The sequence below is a fragment of the Anoplopoma fimbria genome, chromosome 14 (assembly GCF_027596085.1).
Source record: "Anoplopoma fimbria isolate UVic2021 breed Golden Eagle Sablefish chromosome 14, Afim_UVic_2022, whole genome shotgun sequence".
Taxonomy (NCBI): Eukaryota; Metazoa; Chordata; class Actinopteri; order Perciformes; family Anoplopomatidae; genus Anoplopoma; species Anoplopoma fimbria.
Window position 1 is genome coordinate 2,398,390 of NC_072462.1, and position 17,077 is coordinate 2,415,466.

General features: G+C 38.4%; 3 protein-coding genes across 5 annotated transcripts; 2 read left to right on the plus strand and 1 right to left on the minus strand.

Moving 5' to 3' along the window:
* The first annotated feature begins 509 nt into the window (after positions 1-509).
* On the plus strand, positions 510-3,756 carry tmed2 (transmembrane p24 trafficking protein 2). Its single transcript, XM_054612332.1, has 4 exons — positions 510-852; positions 1,741-1,933; positions 2,439-2,546; positions 2,636-3,756. The coding sequence occupies exons 1-4, from the start codon at positions 673-675 to the stop codon at positions 2,758-2,760; spliced, it is 606 nt and encodes a 201-aa protein (XP_054468307.1). The 5' UTR covers positions 510-672; the 3' UTR covers positions 2,761-3,756.
* A 1,854-nt stretch (positions 3,757-5,610) lies between these two features.
* ddx55 (DEAD (Asp-Glu-Ala-Asp) box polypeptide 55) lies at positions 5,611-12,729 on the plus strand. Its single transcript, XM_054612314.1, has 14 exons — positions 5,611-5,825; positions 5,909-5,959; positions 7,176-7,262; positions 7,396-7,487; positions 7,688-7,750; positions 9,061-9,210; positions 9,325-9,517; positions 9,976-10,058; positions 10,776-10,907; positions 11,013-11,105; positions 11,478-11,592; positions 11,832-12,000; positions 12,093-12,385; positions 12,476-12,729. The coding sequence occupies exons 1-14, from the start codon at positions 5,718-5,720 to the stop codon at positions 12,641-12,643; spliced, it is 1,797 nt and encodes a 598-aa protein (XP_054468289.1). The 5' UTR covers positions 5,611-5,717; the 3' UTR covers positions 12,644-12,729.
* Positions 12,686-16,932, minus strand: eif2b1 (eukaryotic translation initiation factor 2B, subunit 1 alpha). Of its 3 annotated transcripts, none has more exons than XM_054612329.1 (9): positions 16,607-16,932; positions 16,412-16,513; positions 15,603-15,739; positions 14,925-15,041; positions 14,714-14,826; positions 14,441-14,509; positions 14,273-14,348; positions 12,963-13,088; positions 12,686-12,874 (listed from the first exon to the last, which is right to left on the minus strand). In XM_054612329.1, exons 1-9 carry the CDS (start codon positions 16,617-16,619, stop codon positions 12,719-12,721), a joined length of 909 nt encoding a protein of 302 aa, XP_054468304.1. In that variant the 5' UTR covers positions 16,620-16,932; the 3' UTR covers positions 12,686-12,718. The 3 variants fall into 3 exon arrangements, with proteins under 3 accessions (XP_054468304.1, XP_054468303.1, XP_054468302.1); XM_054612328.1 differs by having other exon boundaries at positions 12,686-13,088; positions 16,607-16,744; positions 16,890-16,931; XM_054612327.1 differs by having other exon boundaries at positions 12,686-13,088.
* Between the last annotated feature and the right edge of the window lie 145 nt (positions 16,933-17,077).

The window sequence follows — 17,077 nt, forward strand, 5'->3', positions numbered from 1 at the left end:
TAGTATTCAGTATATGTTATATGTATATATATAAATATATATAATAAAAAAAAAAGAATATTTAAAAAATATATATAAAAAAATATATATATATATATAAAAAAAATATATATATATATATAAATATTAAAAATATGTATTATTCTGAAATGGGCCAATCTGAATTTTTTTAATTACTATTTATTTATTATTTTATTTTATTTAATTTATTTTGATGTCTTACTTTTTTGTGTTTCTACTCTCTTTAACTAGTATTTTAATTTAATTGTAGTGTGTACTTCTGAGTACTTCTTCCACCCCAGCAGCAGAGAAAACATCTTAAATACTAGTATTCAGTATATGTTATATGTATATATATAAATATTTAAAAAATATATAAAAAGAATATTTAAAAAAACATAAATACTAGTATTCAGTATATGTTATATGTATATATGATGTTGCGAACCTGACATTTCATATCTGACATGTATTTCCGCTCCGCGCACTCTGTTAGGTTTGTCCCTCTCCGGCGGCCGTTTAAGCCCGTACGTGGCAGTCAGAGAGCGGCGTACACAGCGGCTCCTCTCCGGTCACAGTTCCCCCAAACAGACTCTCATCCTGAGGCGAGGACACTCCCAAAAACCACCAGATTTGCTGTGAAGCTTGCTATTAAACACATCTTTTGGAAACATGTTCACTGTGTCGGAGCTGGTGCTGCTGCTGGCCGGGCTGTGCGCCACCGCGTCCGGCTACTTCGTTAGCATAGACGCCCATGCCGACGAGTGCTTCTACGAGCGGGTCAACTCCGGCACCAAGATGGGCCTCATGTTCGAGGTGGCCGAGGGAGGCTTCCTGGACATCGACGTGGAGGTGAGCATCTCCACCAGACACTAAACTAACCAGCTGACATGTATAAATATATATATTTAAACTTAAAAGTGAGATATTGACACGTGAGGCCTCTGCTAGCTGACGTTAGCTCCGAAGCTAACATTAGCTAGCATTAGCTCCGGAGCTAACATTAGCTAGCATTAGCTCCGGAGCTAGCGTTAGCTTCCGCTGTCTCTCTGCGCAGCTGAGCTAGCTTCTCTCCATTTTAACTGCTGTATACTCATTTTATAATTAATGCATTCAATTAATATCAGTATTTGGGCATTTGTTTGTTAAAAAGTGCGTGATAATGTTAATTAAATATTCATAAGGATACAGGAAGTGCAGGGTTAGCATTATGCTAGCTAACTATGGAGTCAATGTAATCTGCAGAATAAACAGAAAAAATTGTTTTTGTGCAGATTTACTCAACAAAAAACCAGTGTCTTTATTATTAATAATCTTTTTTAATATTGTTTTTTTTATATATATATGTATTTTTTAAATATATATTAAAAATATATATAAAAAACAATTAATTGTGTTTATTAATGTGCTGAGGTGGTCAGTGGAACAGTACTGTACTTTGGTACAGTGTAATTAATGTATTAAATTGCTATTATGATTTGTGCATATTTCTGCTAACAAGCGCGTGACAATGTTAATTTAATTATTCATAAGGACACAGGGAGTGTAGTCAATATAATCTGCAGAATAAACAGCTGCTTTAAACTTGTTTTTGTGCAGATGTTGCTGTTGTTTCACGTGCATCTGAGTGCTTTCTGCAGTCAGATGTTGCTGCCATATGGTACATCAGTGCCATATGTTCTGTGTGCCACGCAGCTGTTATCTTTACTTATGTTTTGCCTTTTTGTGTCCTTTCCACAGATAACAGGGCCCGATGGTAAGCAGATTTACAAGGGCGACAGGGAGTCCAGCGGGAAGTACTCGGTGGCAGCACACATGGACGGAACCTACAAGTTCTGCTTCAGCAACAAGATGTCCACCATGACGCCCAAGATCGTCATGTTCACGATTGACATAGGAGAGGCCCCTAAAGGACAGGACATGGAGACAGAAGGTACATGAGGGACACGTGTTTGCGTACAAAAGAGAAATCAAGAGATTCCATGTTTTCTATAGGTCAGACAGCTTTTCCCCCCAGATAGATCTTGTGTCTTTGTTTTGTGATAGTTTGACTCCCTCTTTGACTTTATTCCGGACACTCTGTTCCTCTTTGTAGGTGGAGACAGCTGGGATGGTAGGGCACAGGGCAACACGTCTCTTGTGAAATAGACTTTTGAGTTTGTGATGCACTGCAGAGTTTTCTCTAACCAGTGTTGTTTCCATAGTGTGAAACTAATATTGTGCATTTCTACAATACATAGGAAGTTGTATTGTTTGTGAATGGCTTGACTATTGGCACAGTGATGTATGATCTGTAAATGTCTCCATGGATGGGACGGCATCACCTGCAACATGAGTCACAATTGTTATGCATGTGTTGCATACGTCCATGCATGTTTTTTTTGTGCACATCCACTGTGTTCTGGCCTGTTATTAAAGATTACGTTTGCCTGTTTCAGCGCACCAAAACAAGCTGGAGGAGATGATCAACGAGCTGGCAGTTGCTATGACGGCTGTGAAGCATGAGCAGGAGTACATGGAGGTTCGGGAGAGGATACACAGAGCGAGTGAGTGCAGAGCCAACGAGAACAAGTACATCATTTCAATTGTTTGAGTGGAACATTTAAAAATAACTCCCTTCTTCTCTCTCTTCCAGTCAACGACAACACAAACAGCAGAGTGGTGCTGTGGTCGTTCTTTGAAGCTCTCGTTCTGGTGGCAATGACACTCGGACAGATTTACTACCTGAAGAGATTTTTTGAAGTACGGCGAGTGGTTTAGTGCGACGAAACGATCCGTCCGTGTCCTCCACTGTTTTCTCCCAACACCAAGACAGTTTATTTACACTCTGGAAACGAGACTGGCAGATTCGAGTAAAGCCTACATTTGATTTGGATCTCAGATGTTTTGTTCTCCTGTTACCTGTTTGGTTCCTTCTTTATAAATGTTATTCATGTTTGTTTTGAACGGATGGTCGAAAGATTCTGGGAAATATGTCAGTCTTCATTAGTTTCTTTATCTTTGTTTGTCAGATTTTTGTTGCCCAATATAGTACTATAATTAGTAAGCGCAAATTAAGCCAGTCCAGTTTTGCCTGTGTGAATGACCACGAGGCTCATAATTTTATGTAAAGGCAGTCGGATGGAAAAGACTTAGAAATGCACATAAACTGGGTGGGGCATGTGTGGAGTTTCCACAGGAGAATGCAAAGATTTGAATCTGACCCTTTTCAAAATGATAAACCTGAAATCAGAATGCATTGGAATTTTATTTTTGGGAGATGCAGGAGTTTTTGTTCCCAGTGTCTAAGTCAAGTCAGACAATGTACTGATGGATATGTGATATCTGTACATGGTGATTGTGCTCTCAATCAACAAATTGCACTCCTGATGGAAACATCTAAATATCTGAAGGATCCACACTGCAGCTGGTCTTTTTAGGGAAACTGTACAGCTGCTTGCTCTGTCTGTTGATTCACAGCGATCCATGCTGGGGAGGAGGGAGGGGGGGGCTTCGGTGGACATCTCTTGCAGGGAAGCGTTGCGATTCCCTTTCATAGTTCATTAACAGGCGAGTGGTTTCTTAGCCTAAGAATCAGCAAGTTGATTTAACTTTTACACTTAAATTTAAACTTTCACTGAGCAGTTAGACCTTGAAGAGCTGAGGCACTGTTTGATTTTTAAACTGAACTACTTGGAGTGAAACTCCAAAGCAAAGTGTAAAGGAATACTGAAATACATGTTACATGTTGATTGACGCTGGGTGGGTGGGTGGCTGGGGGGGGGGGGGGGGGGGGGGGGCTGACACTTAATGACTGCTGTGTGCTTTAGTTGCTTCTACTATAGTTCTTTTGTTGGGGTTAGGGATTTTAAATTATATGATTGTATACAGTTTTGGACAGTTTGTTTTTCCTGAAGCATATCCTGTGACATGCAACTGTTTGGATGAGGCCTTTCAAATATCTTTTACCTGTTTCTTTGCCCATCGAGGTAAAAAAAGAAATAATTTCTTCCAAGACCGTAGCTTCACATCTAGCACACAGCTACAACATCCCAAGTGTTGCATGTTGCCGAATTTGCTCCAGTTTTGTATTAAAAACAATCTTTGGTGAGCTCTGGCGGGTCAACTGCTCTGTACACAGTCTCTCCTTTTTGTGATTACAAACTAGTCAATCTGATAAAAATGGATCTGTACAAATGTAGAATGGTTGTCTGTGGAAAAAGCCCCAGGTTTCATAATAAAGCCAATATTCTGTACATTTACTTGAATGTCTTTTTAAGCAAGTAAGGCTGAATTGTTCAGTGGTTTCCAAACTAGGTGGAGCTCATGAAAAGGTGGTGAATGTGAAATTAATCTCTGAGTTGCCCTTCAGTAAAAGATGGAACTGAGGATAGCATTCAATTAAATTACTTTCACATGATTTTCCTGCTTTGACAAGTTAAACTGCTGAAGGGTTCAAGAAGAGTGCTGAGATGTTGACGGTGCTACAGCAACACACACAAACTTCTCTTCTATCTGAAAGTTGAAAATAAATTCCAACTCTAATACAAGAAAATCTTATTTATAGGATGAATATAAAATTGTTTTACGATCTACTATTGCCACTTTAACTAAAGTAAAAGCGCTGCAGTGGTGGAAGTGAAAAACTATTATCACTCAAGGAATGAACTTATACTTCACTACATTTCAGAGAAATATTGTACTTATACTGCTACATTTATTTGACCACTTACTTTGTATATTGATATTCTACATCCAAAACATATGATCAACTCATAAGATGCATTGTTAAAGATCACCCATGACCAATAACCCATTTATAAAGTGCGTAAATAATCATTAAATTACTGCTTACATGTTAATGCATCAGTAAAGAAAATATTTGTAATAATAGATTATTGTGTAAACTTCCATTCTGCATATTTTATTTCGATACTTTTAAGTGTAAATATATCTAATGGTAAAATATATATATACATATATAATCAAATATCTGACAGGGGCCATTCTGCATAATGAGTACTTTCACTTTTGATCCTTTATGTTGACCTACATTTACTAATAATACTTCTGGAAGTAAAATTTTGCATGAATGACTATTACTTGTAATGAAGTATTGTTTCACTGTAGTAGCAATAATACTAATCATAATTAATAATCATCAGTATGTACTTATATATACACAGCACTTTTCAAAACAAAGTTACAAAGTGCTTCACATTGTTGAACCAACAACATGACCTCAATGAGATCAAATCTGATAACTACAACAACACAAAAACAAAACGGAAATAAAATACCCCAAATGAATATTAAAAGAATATTAAAAGCAGTATCTTGGATACGGTGGAGGTGGTGGGAGACAGGAGGATGATGGCCAAGCTGTCATCCCTGATGAACAACACCTCTCACCTTATTTTATCTTATATTCTAATAATCTTATTTTTATCTTATCTTATCTTATCTTATCTTATATTATAATAATCTTATTTTATCTTATCTTATCTTATATTATAATAATCTTATCTTATCTTATCATATCTTATCTTTTGGAGTTAATAATAAAAAATAATCAGCTACGCGGAACGATACTCGTGACGGCGCTTCAGTTCCTACCCGGGTTGTAAACATCGACGCACCCGGACAGCGGAACAGCGTGGACGAGGAGCCGCAGCAGAGTGGTGGCTAACAGCGTTAGCATCAGAGCTTAAAGCTGTGTTTAATGCTACACATCCAGCATGGAGAGCTCCACAGAGGGGACGTGGGACAGTCTGCCGGTGAAGCTCACCGACGGGATCCTACAGACGCTGGAAGACGTGAAGTTCACGCACATGACACCTGTACAGGTAACACACACCTTCAGCAAGCATGTGTTTGAGTTACCACTGTTTAATAAACACTATCTGATGTGCTGTTTCTTTGTTTGCAGTCTGCTTGCATCCCTCTGTTCATGAGTAACAAAGATGTGGCTGCTGAGGCGGTGAGTACTTTAGTACAACTATGAGGTACTTGTACTGAGTACTTCTACTTAATACTTTTACTCCACTACACTTCAGAACAAAATATTTCTCTTTTTTTTACTCAACATAAAAAAATCAGTGTCTTTATTATTAATATATTTTTATATATCATTTTTTTTATATTAGAAAATAATAATAAATTATAATTATTTATAATTATTTATTAATAATAAAGACACATTTTTTTATTTAAAAAAATATAAAACAAATAATAAATGATGCTATATTAAATTATATTTAGTAATTACAATCACCTGAAAATTTCCCAGGTGCAAAATTCATATAATGAACACATTAATGTATCAATAATTATAATGTAGTAATATGATACAGTACCAGTCAAAAGTTTGGACACGCCTTCTCATTCAATGGTTTTTCTTTATATTTATTTATTTATTTTTCTACATTGTAGATTAATATTGAAGACATCCAAACTATGAAGGAACACATATGGAATTATGTGGTAAACAAACAAATGCTCAACAAACCAGAATATGTTTTATATTTTACATTCTTCAAAGTAGTTGAATGAGAAGGTGTGTCCAAACTTTTGACTGGTACTGTACATATGAATCTAAAATCTGCATAATGAAAACTTTTACTTCTGGTACTGTTAAGTTTATTATGATGCTCATACTTTAGGGCTTTTGAATCCAAGAGTTTTATTTCTAACACAGTATTGATACACTGTAGTATTGCTATACATCATAGTATAACAGTTAAATCAGACACACTGGTACCACTTTCTAATAAACATGAGGGGTTTATGAGCTGTATTAAGGGCTAATAAATAATTTACCAATGTTCGATATATCAGTTATAAAGACATCAATAATTAATGTTTTGTGTTGCCATGTTTTAAAAAATTCTCTTTGATTCATCCCCTCTCCAAAACACTATATTAGCACTACAACTAATCTAGCAATTATTTTCTTACATAATCTATAATAATTATAATAATCTATTAATAATTGTCATAACATGTCAGAAGTTGAACTTGTTTTATTATCATTAACGTTGATTAAAATTACAAAATTTGATCATCAAATTAGTTTCCAATTGATCTTCTTTCGATTGATAATTGTTACTTGTCTTCTGTAAAATGGTTCCAGAACATCTAGAACTGTATTTCTTCAGCCTTTCCTGTGCAGCTCACTGACTCTCGTATCATTGTAGGTGACCGGGAGCGGAAAGACGCTCGCTTTTGTGATTCCCATCATAGAGCTGCTCCTGAGGAGAGAAGAAAAGCTGAAGAAGATGCAGGTGAGACAGAAAGCAACGCTCAATACTTAATTCATCTTCTTAAGTCTCGTGGACGCTGAGAGTGAAGCTGTCCAACATGTGGAGGAGGATTCAGAACTTCTGTTGAAGATTTAAATGTTTGTTTCTTCTGCAGGTTGGAGCTCTGGTGATCACTCCCACCAGAGAACTGGCCCTTCAGATCAGTGAAGTGATGGAGCTGTTCCTTCAGAAGTTTCCACAGTTTACGTGAGTACAAAGTCACTAAAGACCACATGAACTTAGAAATATAACCCTTTGAATAGTAGTTGAATATTGTTAAGACAATATCTTAACTTTTCTTCCGTTTGTGTAGAACAAACTGCGCCCTCCTCCTACTATTTTGTGTCAATAAATCCTGTTGTTTTGTTTTAAGTCATTAAAATGCTTCTTGTATGTTTATTTTTCAGGCAGATTTTGCTGATTGGTGGCACCAACCCGATAGACGACGTGGAGAGGTTTAAGGATAAAGGGTAAGATGTGATGTGTTAATAAGTGAGCTTTGGTCAAACGGAGTGAGTCATTCACATTGATATACAAATAATTATGCCCACTAAATCAACAGAAATTCAAATTAAGAGTCCCGATGCAAAAACAAGATTAGTTAGTTAAATAAACTTTTTAAAGGAGGAAATCGGGAAGAAGCAGGTAAGTGGAAGTGCAAAAAAAGTGTTAAATATGAGTGGGGATGCAGGAGAGATGCAGGATAGTTGAAGATTCAACCAAACCTGCTCTGAGGATCAGCACATAAGAAGTCCAGGAAATCCAGCTTGTTTTAGAAACAACAGCCTCTCTGTTTACTTCTACATATGCGTGAAGATGTCCATAAACTGGACTCTTCTCACTCCTCTTTCTGTTCTCCTTCATGCTGTCTTTGTTAGTTTTGTCCCTTCCCCCGGCTCACAGGTGTCTGATTTATCATCTGATTTATCTCCTCACCTTCCTTTACGGTCAGGGGGGAAAAGGTCTATTCTGCTCCTTTTTTCTTTTCACCCTTTCTCCTACAAGCGTTCCTCTCATAAATATCAAACTATTCCAGTAAAAAATAAAATAATTTTGAGGCCTTTTTCTGTCTGGAAATAAGCAACATCGATCAGATTTGTGTCAAACTTTATACTGACTTGCTCTGATGTCACGCACATGCGAGCAACCATAACCTCTTAAGATGAAGGCTTCTGCATTTGCATCATGATGGTTGTCCGATCAAAGAGCTGATTGGATCTTAGTTTTTGACAACAAACACTACGTTTACTATAAAATGCTCACTTCTGTGTTATTCTAATATTGAACCTAGATTGCTATCTTAAGTCTGGTGTTGTGCATGAAGGTTTAACCTAAAAACATGTTGTGTGATTGATGATAAAGCTAAGTTATGTAGCACTTATCAAAGCGAGCGGACACAAAAAAAAAAGAATACAATGCCACTTACACACACATTTCCACATATACATATATTAACAAACGTTTAAATAAATCCTAACGGGTCTGCAGACAAATAGCCAACCGATCAGATCTAACAGGATGTAAATATTTCTGTGACTTCCTGTAGATTCTTTGAAGGCTGAAAACTTTCCGACTTGACCGCAGTTATTTTTGTCCTAATCTTGTCCAATCTGGCAGCTCATCTCAAACACGCCTTTTATTAGATAGCGTACACGAGAGAGCTGCCATAGAGGGCACGACATGAAACAAAGGCCCGACAACCAGACTTGAACAGGGGGAAGCTGCAATAACATGCTCAGCCTCTTAAACCGTGTGTGACGTTTGTCTGTTTGTGTTTCAGGGCGAACATCGTGATTGCGACACCGGGTCGTCTGGAGGACATGTTCAGGAGGAAGGCAGACGGTCTGGACCTGGCCAGCTCAGTCAGGAGTCTGGATGTTCTGGTTCTGGACGAGGCCGACAGACTGCTGGACATGGGGTTCGAGATGAGGTGTGGAAAAAGTTTTTTATTGTTAAGGGAGAAGAAATGAGCTCAGTTTGTCCAGATGAATTTTAATCTTCCTTTGTGCCGCTAACAGAGTCTGTGTTTTGTTTGTGCGTCCAGTCTGAACACCATCTTGGGCCACCTGCCTAAACAGAGGCGGACGGGCTTGTTTTCAGCCACCCAGACTCAGGAGCTGGAGAAGTTGGTGAGGGCCGGACTCAGGAACCCGGTACGCATCGCCGTGAAGGAGAAGGGCGTGGCTGCAACCGCCGCCATCCAGAAAACACCGTCCAGGCTCTGCAACTACTACACCGTGAGTCACAAATAAGCTGTTTCACATCAGTCCGGGAGGTGCTTATTTTATTTAATTTAATTTTGTTTTAATTTGTTTTGTTCTATTTTATATTTTATTTCTTTATTTTTATAATTTTTTTATATATTTGTTCTTTATATATTTATTTTTTCTAATTGTTATTTTCTTTTAATATATATTTTTATTTTTTATTTTTATTAAACACATTTTTTATTATTATTATTTTATTCTATTTTATTTTATACCCCAAAAATAATATTTTACTCTATTTTATTCGTTATTCTGCATTTTTTAAATATTTTGCAGTATATCATTGTTTTGTTTTTATTGTTTAAAATTCAAAACAAGTCGTGTCGTTGCTTCTGACTTTATGTATTAATCTGATTAAACATTTGTTCTGTTTCACATCAATCTTTCCCCCAAATTTAAAATGTAATGACGTAATGGTGTCATTTCAGATATGCAGAGCGGAGAACAAGTTCAACAACCTGGTGGCGTTTCTAAGGCAACGCAAGCTGGAGAAGCATCTGGTCTTCTTCAGGTACGTTAAATATTATATTAACATTGTACGTTACGTTAACCAACACTGCAAGTTTTTAATCCGCCTTTCTGCACGGCCAAAACATACTGTAATGTCAAAATGGAACCAGAAAATCGGTTTTGTCAATAAAGTTATTACAAATAAGACCACCACGTCCCCAAAACTGTTGACAAATGGAGAAAGTTTGTGATAATTTCTCCAATTATATTGTGAACTAAAAGTAACAAGAGATAAAGAAAAATCTAGAGCTTTGCAGACGGCTGTTAGATGCAGATAATGTGGTGTCTGCTCTGCAGCAACGTTCAGTTTCATCTGCAGTTCCAGCCCCAACATGTGAAACACAACTACAGCTATAAAAACAAGATAACTGAAGTTTAAAACAGATCTTTTGAGAGCAGCCATGAAGGAAATCGGACCGTGAAAGTACTCAGACTAAAAGAAAAAAACACCTTAAATCGATACAACTTGCCAGAAATCCTGCTGATTGTCGGCAGCCTGATCATTAATCGTTCAGGCAATAAATCAGCTGTGATCCCTGCAAAACTGCACGATAAACGAAAATCAATCAGGCAGAAATACTGAGCAAATCAAAAATGATTTGTAGGCCAATTCGTTGGCTTAATCCTGATATAATGCTGTCTCTTGCCTTGAAGTTTTTTAATGTCAGATTTTTATACATTTATTGACCGAGATGACCTGTCATCATCTCCTCACCAGTACGTGTGCGTGCGTGGAGTACTTCGGTCGAGCTCTGGAGACTCTGATCAAGAGGGTCACCGTCCACTGCATCCACGGCAAGATGAAGAACAAACGCAACAAGATCTTTGCCGACTTCCGGGCTCTGAAAAGGTGAAACTTTGTGTGCACGAATAGCTACAATAAATGAAAACAGTTTGAGTGTAACATGCTCTGTGTGAGTTTTATATCATTTAACATCCATGCTTTTTGCTTCAGTGGGATCTTGGTGTGCACAGACGTCATGGCCCGAGGGATCGATATCCCCGAAGTCAACTGGGTGCTGCAGTACGATCCTCCCAGCAGCGCCAGGTCAGTCAAATTAAGAATGCTTTATTTATTTATTCATTCATTCATGAATTTATTTATTATTTAAAGTCTCAGTAATTTCCTAAAACGGCTGATAACTGTAGTTTTTAAATCAAACAAACAGGAAGAAAGTGTATTTTTGGGGGACTATTTTCAGCAGCGTATTAATCCACATTTGGTGCTCTAGTGAGTATTTGTATGTGGGGTTGATTCAGAATAAACTACAGTGAGTTCATTGTGATGAAAGAACACTGATGTGTTTTTAATGGAGGTCTATGGCTCAATGTGGATTCACACTTGCTTATTGAGTTTAATGATTCTGATTTCACAAATGTGTTTTATTATGTTAAAAAACATTTTTTGTCTTTGTCTCAGTGCTTTTGTGCATCGATGTGGACGTACAGCTCGTATCGGTAACCAGGGCAACGCCCTCGTCTTCCTGCTGCCGATGGAGGAGTCGTATGTCACCTTTCTGTCCATCAACCAGAAGGTGAGTTCCTTTTAAATATTGTTATTTTTAGTCCACTCATATTAGTTTTACATGCCTGCTCTACTTTCTCAAAACTCCCATTACAAGTAAAAGTAATTCATTGAAAAGTCTAAAAGTATATTACTGATTATTACTATTATTACTGATACTACTACTGATTATATTGCAGTATTTGTTAGGAAAGATTATTCTTTAAATAAGACACAGGATGATAAATTGTTCTCTCGTCCTGTCCTCAGTGTCCGCTCCAGAAGATGGTCCTCACAGGTGAAGTTTTGGACATTCTGCCCAGAGTGAAGGCCATGTCTCTGGCAGACAGAGCCATGTTTGATCGAGGCATGAGGGCCTTCGTGTCGTTCGTCCAGGCGTACGCCAAACACGAATGCAGCCTCATCTTCAGGATCAAAGGTGAGAACGGACACTTTACATCGTAGCTCCGGTTCTGCAGTTCTGCACAAAGCACAGACGTAACATTTAGCTGCTGCACTCCTCCGTTCTAGATCTGAACTTTGCCACGCTGGCCCGCGGCTTCGCCCTCCTCCGCATGCCCAAGATGCCCGAGCTGAAGGGGAAAACCGTCCCCGGCTTCACCAGGATGGCGCTGGACACGGACACCATCCGCTACAAGGACAAGAACCGGGAGAAGCAGAGACAGAAGATGCTCGCCGAGCTGAAGGAAAAAGAAAAGACGCCGTTTGTTAAAAAGAACTTCATCAAGAACAAGGCCTGGTCGAAACAGAAGACCAAGAAGGAACGCAAGAAGAAGAGGTCGGCCAAGAGGAAGCACGAGGAGGTAGGTTTCCTTTTTAAATCTTCTCATGAAAACAATAGTTGTCTTGATTTATTCATGACTCCCTCTTTTTGTCTTTTCCTGTGTCTGCAGGGCTCCGACGTGGAAGACGAAGACATGAAGGAGCTTTTAAATGACCATCGCATCCTCAAGAGGCTCAAGAAAGGTCAGATCAGCGAGGAGGACTTTGAGAAGCAGATCACAAGCGGAACAATGTCCAAACACAACGTAGCAGCAGTATCCGTGGACGAGGAGGCGTGAGCGGCTGTGTTGCATTCAAATGAAACCCCTTTTCCACATTAGTTTACGTCATGATAAATGGATTTTTTTATTGAGTTATAAATAAAGCTTGATGAGCTCGTCGCTGACGGCCGACGGGGTGAGGACTCCCAGGTCGGTGAAGAGGAGGGTGATGAGGGATGGAGGCGTGTAGTCGATCATCGGGTGCTCCTCCGACAGGTTCTGGACGCTCTTCAGGGTGTCTGCTTTGTACTGTGGAGGCCGGGAGAACGTCAGTAAAGAAAATAGAACACGATAAAACAAAACAAGTCCTAGACGTGAAATCATCCGTCGTTCTCACCTTAAATTTATCTGGAACGTCCTGTTGGTTGAGCGGATAGAGGCGGACAAACTTAAAACTCTCTGCCACGACGTAGAACGGCTTGTTGTGAGCTTTGGAGCACACGGCCGTCTGATACGTTCCAATCTGCAACAGGAAAGTCAAACATTTAGCTCCCAGTTTGTATCACCATCAGCGGTGGAAAATACATTTTGAGGTACTTGTGTTTTACTCGAGTATTTCCATTTTGTGCTACTTTATACTTCTACTCCGCTAGTCCTCCATGTTGCAACACTTCAAAAAGCCTATTAAGTATTTTTTCTGCCAAAAATCTGCCGTTAATATGAGATGATTTCAACTTCTTTATGAAATTTTCTTAAATAAAGTGACTTCTTTATATTCTAAGCCAGGGGTCCATTATTCTGTCTTGTTTTAAAGGGGACATATATTGAAAAACAGACTTTTTCTGTACTTGTGCACACATGTTTGGGTATCTAGAGTTCCTGCCAACCCACACACAACCCAGTCAGTTTTCTGTGGGCTGTTCGGATCAGAAAACACTCAACAGGTAAAGGTACACCATATTTTTCTCTCAGGCCAATCAGAGCAGACTGGGCTTATTTAGAAGGGGGGTCTTAAAGAGACAGGTGCTAAGACTGAGGGCAAATACGGGTATATATTCAGACAGAGTATGAGACATGTTCTAGCAGAAACCAAAAATAAGATTCATCCATGTCTTGTGTTTTTGAAACAACATGTTTTCTGTTTGAACAGGCTGGAATAATCCAGATTTTTAGGACTCAGTAAGTAATTTTTTTGCAATGCAAAACGGAACATGATCATCATATAGAATAGTTTAAACCAGCACCACTTTGATCAACTAACATTAAAATGAGTATTTTTTACTTTTATATATTTAAAACTTTCCATACTTTCACTTAAAGCTTCTACAAGAAACTGTCATTTTGTGTTGATTTTGGCGCCTCATGTGGACAAAAAACGGTAGTGTTTATTTGAGCACAACCCTGTGTGTCAAAAGTATATACAGCTGCCAGACTCATTTTAATGCAGCAGGGTGAAACTTTTACTGAGTAATTCACAGGGTGGTACTTATACTTTTACTTAACTAAGGATCGCAATATTTCTCCCACAACTGATCAAAAGCAATATCAATAGAACATTTATGTGAAACAAAGCAAAACTGATGGGTTTCACAGACAATTTGGGGTTTAAAATCAGACTCATGATATCGTTTAAACAGATATCGTCTTTTTTATATAAGTTAAGATTTGTTTTGTGAGACAGGCTCAGGTCGAATCACTGAAACGCACCTTGTTGATGATCCCTCCGCTCTCTACGACTCCTTCTGCTCCAACGATAACTAGGTCTACTTTCTCCAAGACGTAGCTGTGGAAAAATGTAAAAAAAAAAAAAACTGCTTTAAGTTCGTGTTGATAAAAGTATGACACTGCTTTTAACTTTATGATAAATGTTTTTACCCCACAGCTGCATCCAGAACTACTGTAACTGGAACATTGAGTTTTCTCAGGGCGTCCGCCATCTGTCGCCTGGATAGAGACAGAAACAATCTGATTGTGTGTGTGTGTGTGTGTGTGTGTGTGTGTGTGTGTGTGTGTGTGTGTGTGTGTGTGTGTGTGTGTGTGTGTGTGTGTGTGTGTGTGTGTGTGTGTGTGTGTGTGTGTGTGTGTGTGTGTGTGTGTGTGTGTGTGTCCAGAGAATAAAGACATAGATTTATGACAGTATTCACTCACCCAGCTGAGTCAGGCTGCGATTCGGTCACGTACACAGAGAAGCGTTTCTTCTCGCCTGCAGCTTTTTCCAGAACCCGGAGGACGACTCTGGAGTACGAGTGAGTCAGGATTTTCTGAGAGAGGAACATTTTATTTTAAATATAATAAAGCTTCTCTAACTAACAACAGTAAATAAGAGACAACGTGTACAGTATGTGAAAGAAATACTTACAGCGCCGTCTTTGATGAAGGTGTGACAGAGTTTAGCGACTTTGGTCCTGGACATTGAGATCTTCTCTAGAAAAAGTTCTCCTCTCTCCTCCATCACCTTCTTACAGCGAGACAGATCCTGACAGACAGAGAGACGAAAGTCAGAGTTTGTCTTATAATCACATATTTTTGGAACAAATAAACCCTTTAAATAGTTTTTTTTTCATCTTGGATAACCAATAATAAAAAACTGAAGTTTAATAAAAAAATACTGAGGTTTTGAGTCCAACTTCCTCAGCAAAATCCAACTCACCAACCAAACTCTGTACATTTTGAGCATTTAAAACAAAAAAACATGCAAAATGTCACTTTTTTTTTTATTATTATAAGTGTTCAATTATATTGTCTGTAAATGTTATGTTCCTACGTTATAGTTTAAATGTTTGAAAAGCCTTTTCTACACTGCCAAATATAGTATTTTTTCTGGAGAATACTAAACCTCTTAGTATTAAGACTTTTGGCTAACACAATCAGATTTTAGGATATGTAGTCTGGAAAGTATCAGAATCAGCTTTTTATTTTAAACATTATGTGGAACGTCCTGGTGGCCTCGTGGTTAAGAAGCAGACCATAAAACCACAACATCCGCGACCCCTTCTGGATGTCAGCTTGTTCAGGTGCATGGTGGCAGTCCACTCACCTGGTGCTCCAGTGATGTGAGACTTATGAAGCGCAGGAAGAGTTCTCCTCCAGAGGACACGGCCACCGAGGAGTCCACTCCGGTCAGACAGTCTGTGGCCCACTTCAGGCTCTCCCTCAGGCCCAGGATAGTCTCACCTGGAGGGGGACAGATAGTCAGATACAGGACATGGTTCTCCAGAAACACAGGATACTTCTACTCCACTACATCTCAGAGGTACATATTGTACTTTATACTGTACTACATCTCAGAGGTACATATAGTACTTTATACTGTACTACATCTCAGAGGTACATATTGTACTTTATACTGTACTACATCTCAGAGGTACATATTGTACTTTATACTGTACTACATCTCAGAGGTACATATTGTACTTTTTACTACATTTGTCAGCTTTAGTTTCTTCTCAGATGACAGTTTTTCATCCCCTTCCTGTTCAGGTAAAACCTCGTATCTCCAGATGTGTTGATGTTGAATGTTTGTGATAAACTGAAGGATGAAGTGTTTCCTTCATGTGTTGAGAAAATCCTCCTACTTCTTCAGATAAATAAACTCTTTAAAAAGCCTCTTGGATCAGCTGGAAATGTTTGTTGTTTTTAGAGATACGAGGTTCTCACAGGAACATGTGATGATCTTATAGAATATGATGCATTGATGTGGATTAAACTAACAAACAGGATAAATAACATGCAACATGCACATTAATGCAGCAGAAACATCATAGATAATATTAAAACACTGACATTTTACTGCACAACCAATCATGTACATTCTCTACAGGTATGATGGAGGTCATGAACACACACCTTTGTCTCTCTTCAGGAACTCCAGCAGAGTGCGGATAGCGGCCACAGCAGAGGCCATGTCCGGGTCCTTCCTCATCTGAGCCCTGAAATACTCCACCAGCTCTGAAGCAACACATTGAATGTACATTTAAGATCAGATAATCCTATTTATACCAACCACAGAATATGAGGGAAAAGGAAAAGTGATGAACTCACCTTCTTCATTCATCCTGAAACCTATAGGGAGCCTCAAAGCTGCAGTCTTTAGTGTTAAAACCAATAACAGCTGATGTTTACTAGAATAAACCAGCCCCTAAATGCTGACTCCGTTGTTATTACAGCCTTTTTTCAAATCTAATTATACAGAAAATAAAAAATAAAAATAGTTTTAATTCATCAATTCATAAATATCAGCGAAACTTTTCTGAAAACTGCCTAAAAAATGACATTTATTCAGTGTAGAAAGTGTTATTATCATTAGTCGCAGAGTTGCACTCACGTTGCACTGTGTTGCAGCATAAGAGCGTCGCGGAGTGATGACGTAGCACGTTGTGTTTTCCGCCCTGTACGTCAAGCCCTCTTCAGGTGCTTCTGTAAATATTGATACTCAATTAAAATCTGCTGAAAATATTTAGAATACAATTGTTTATACTTGTGCATTTTGTAAATCAGATGAGGAGACATTTT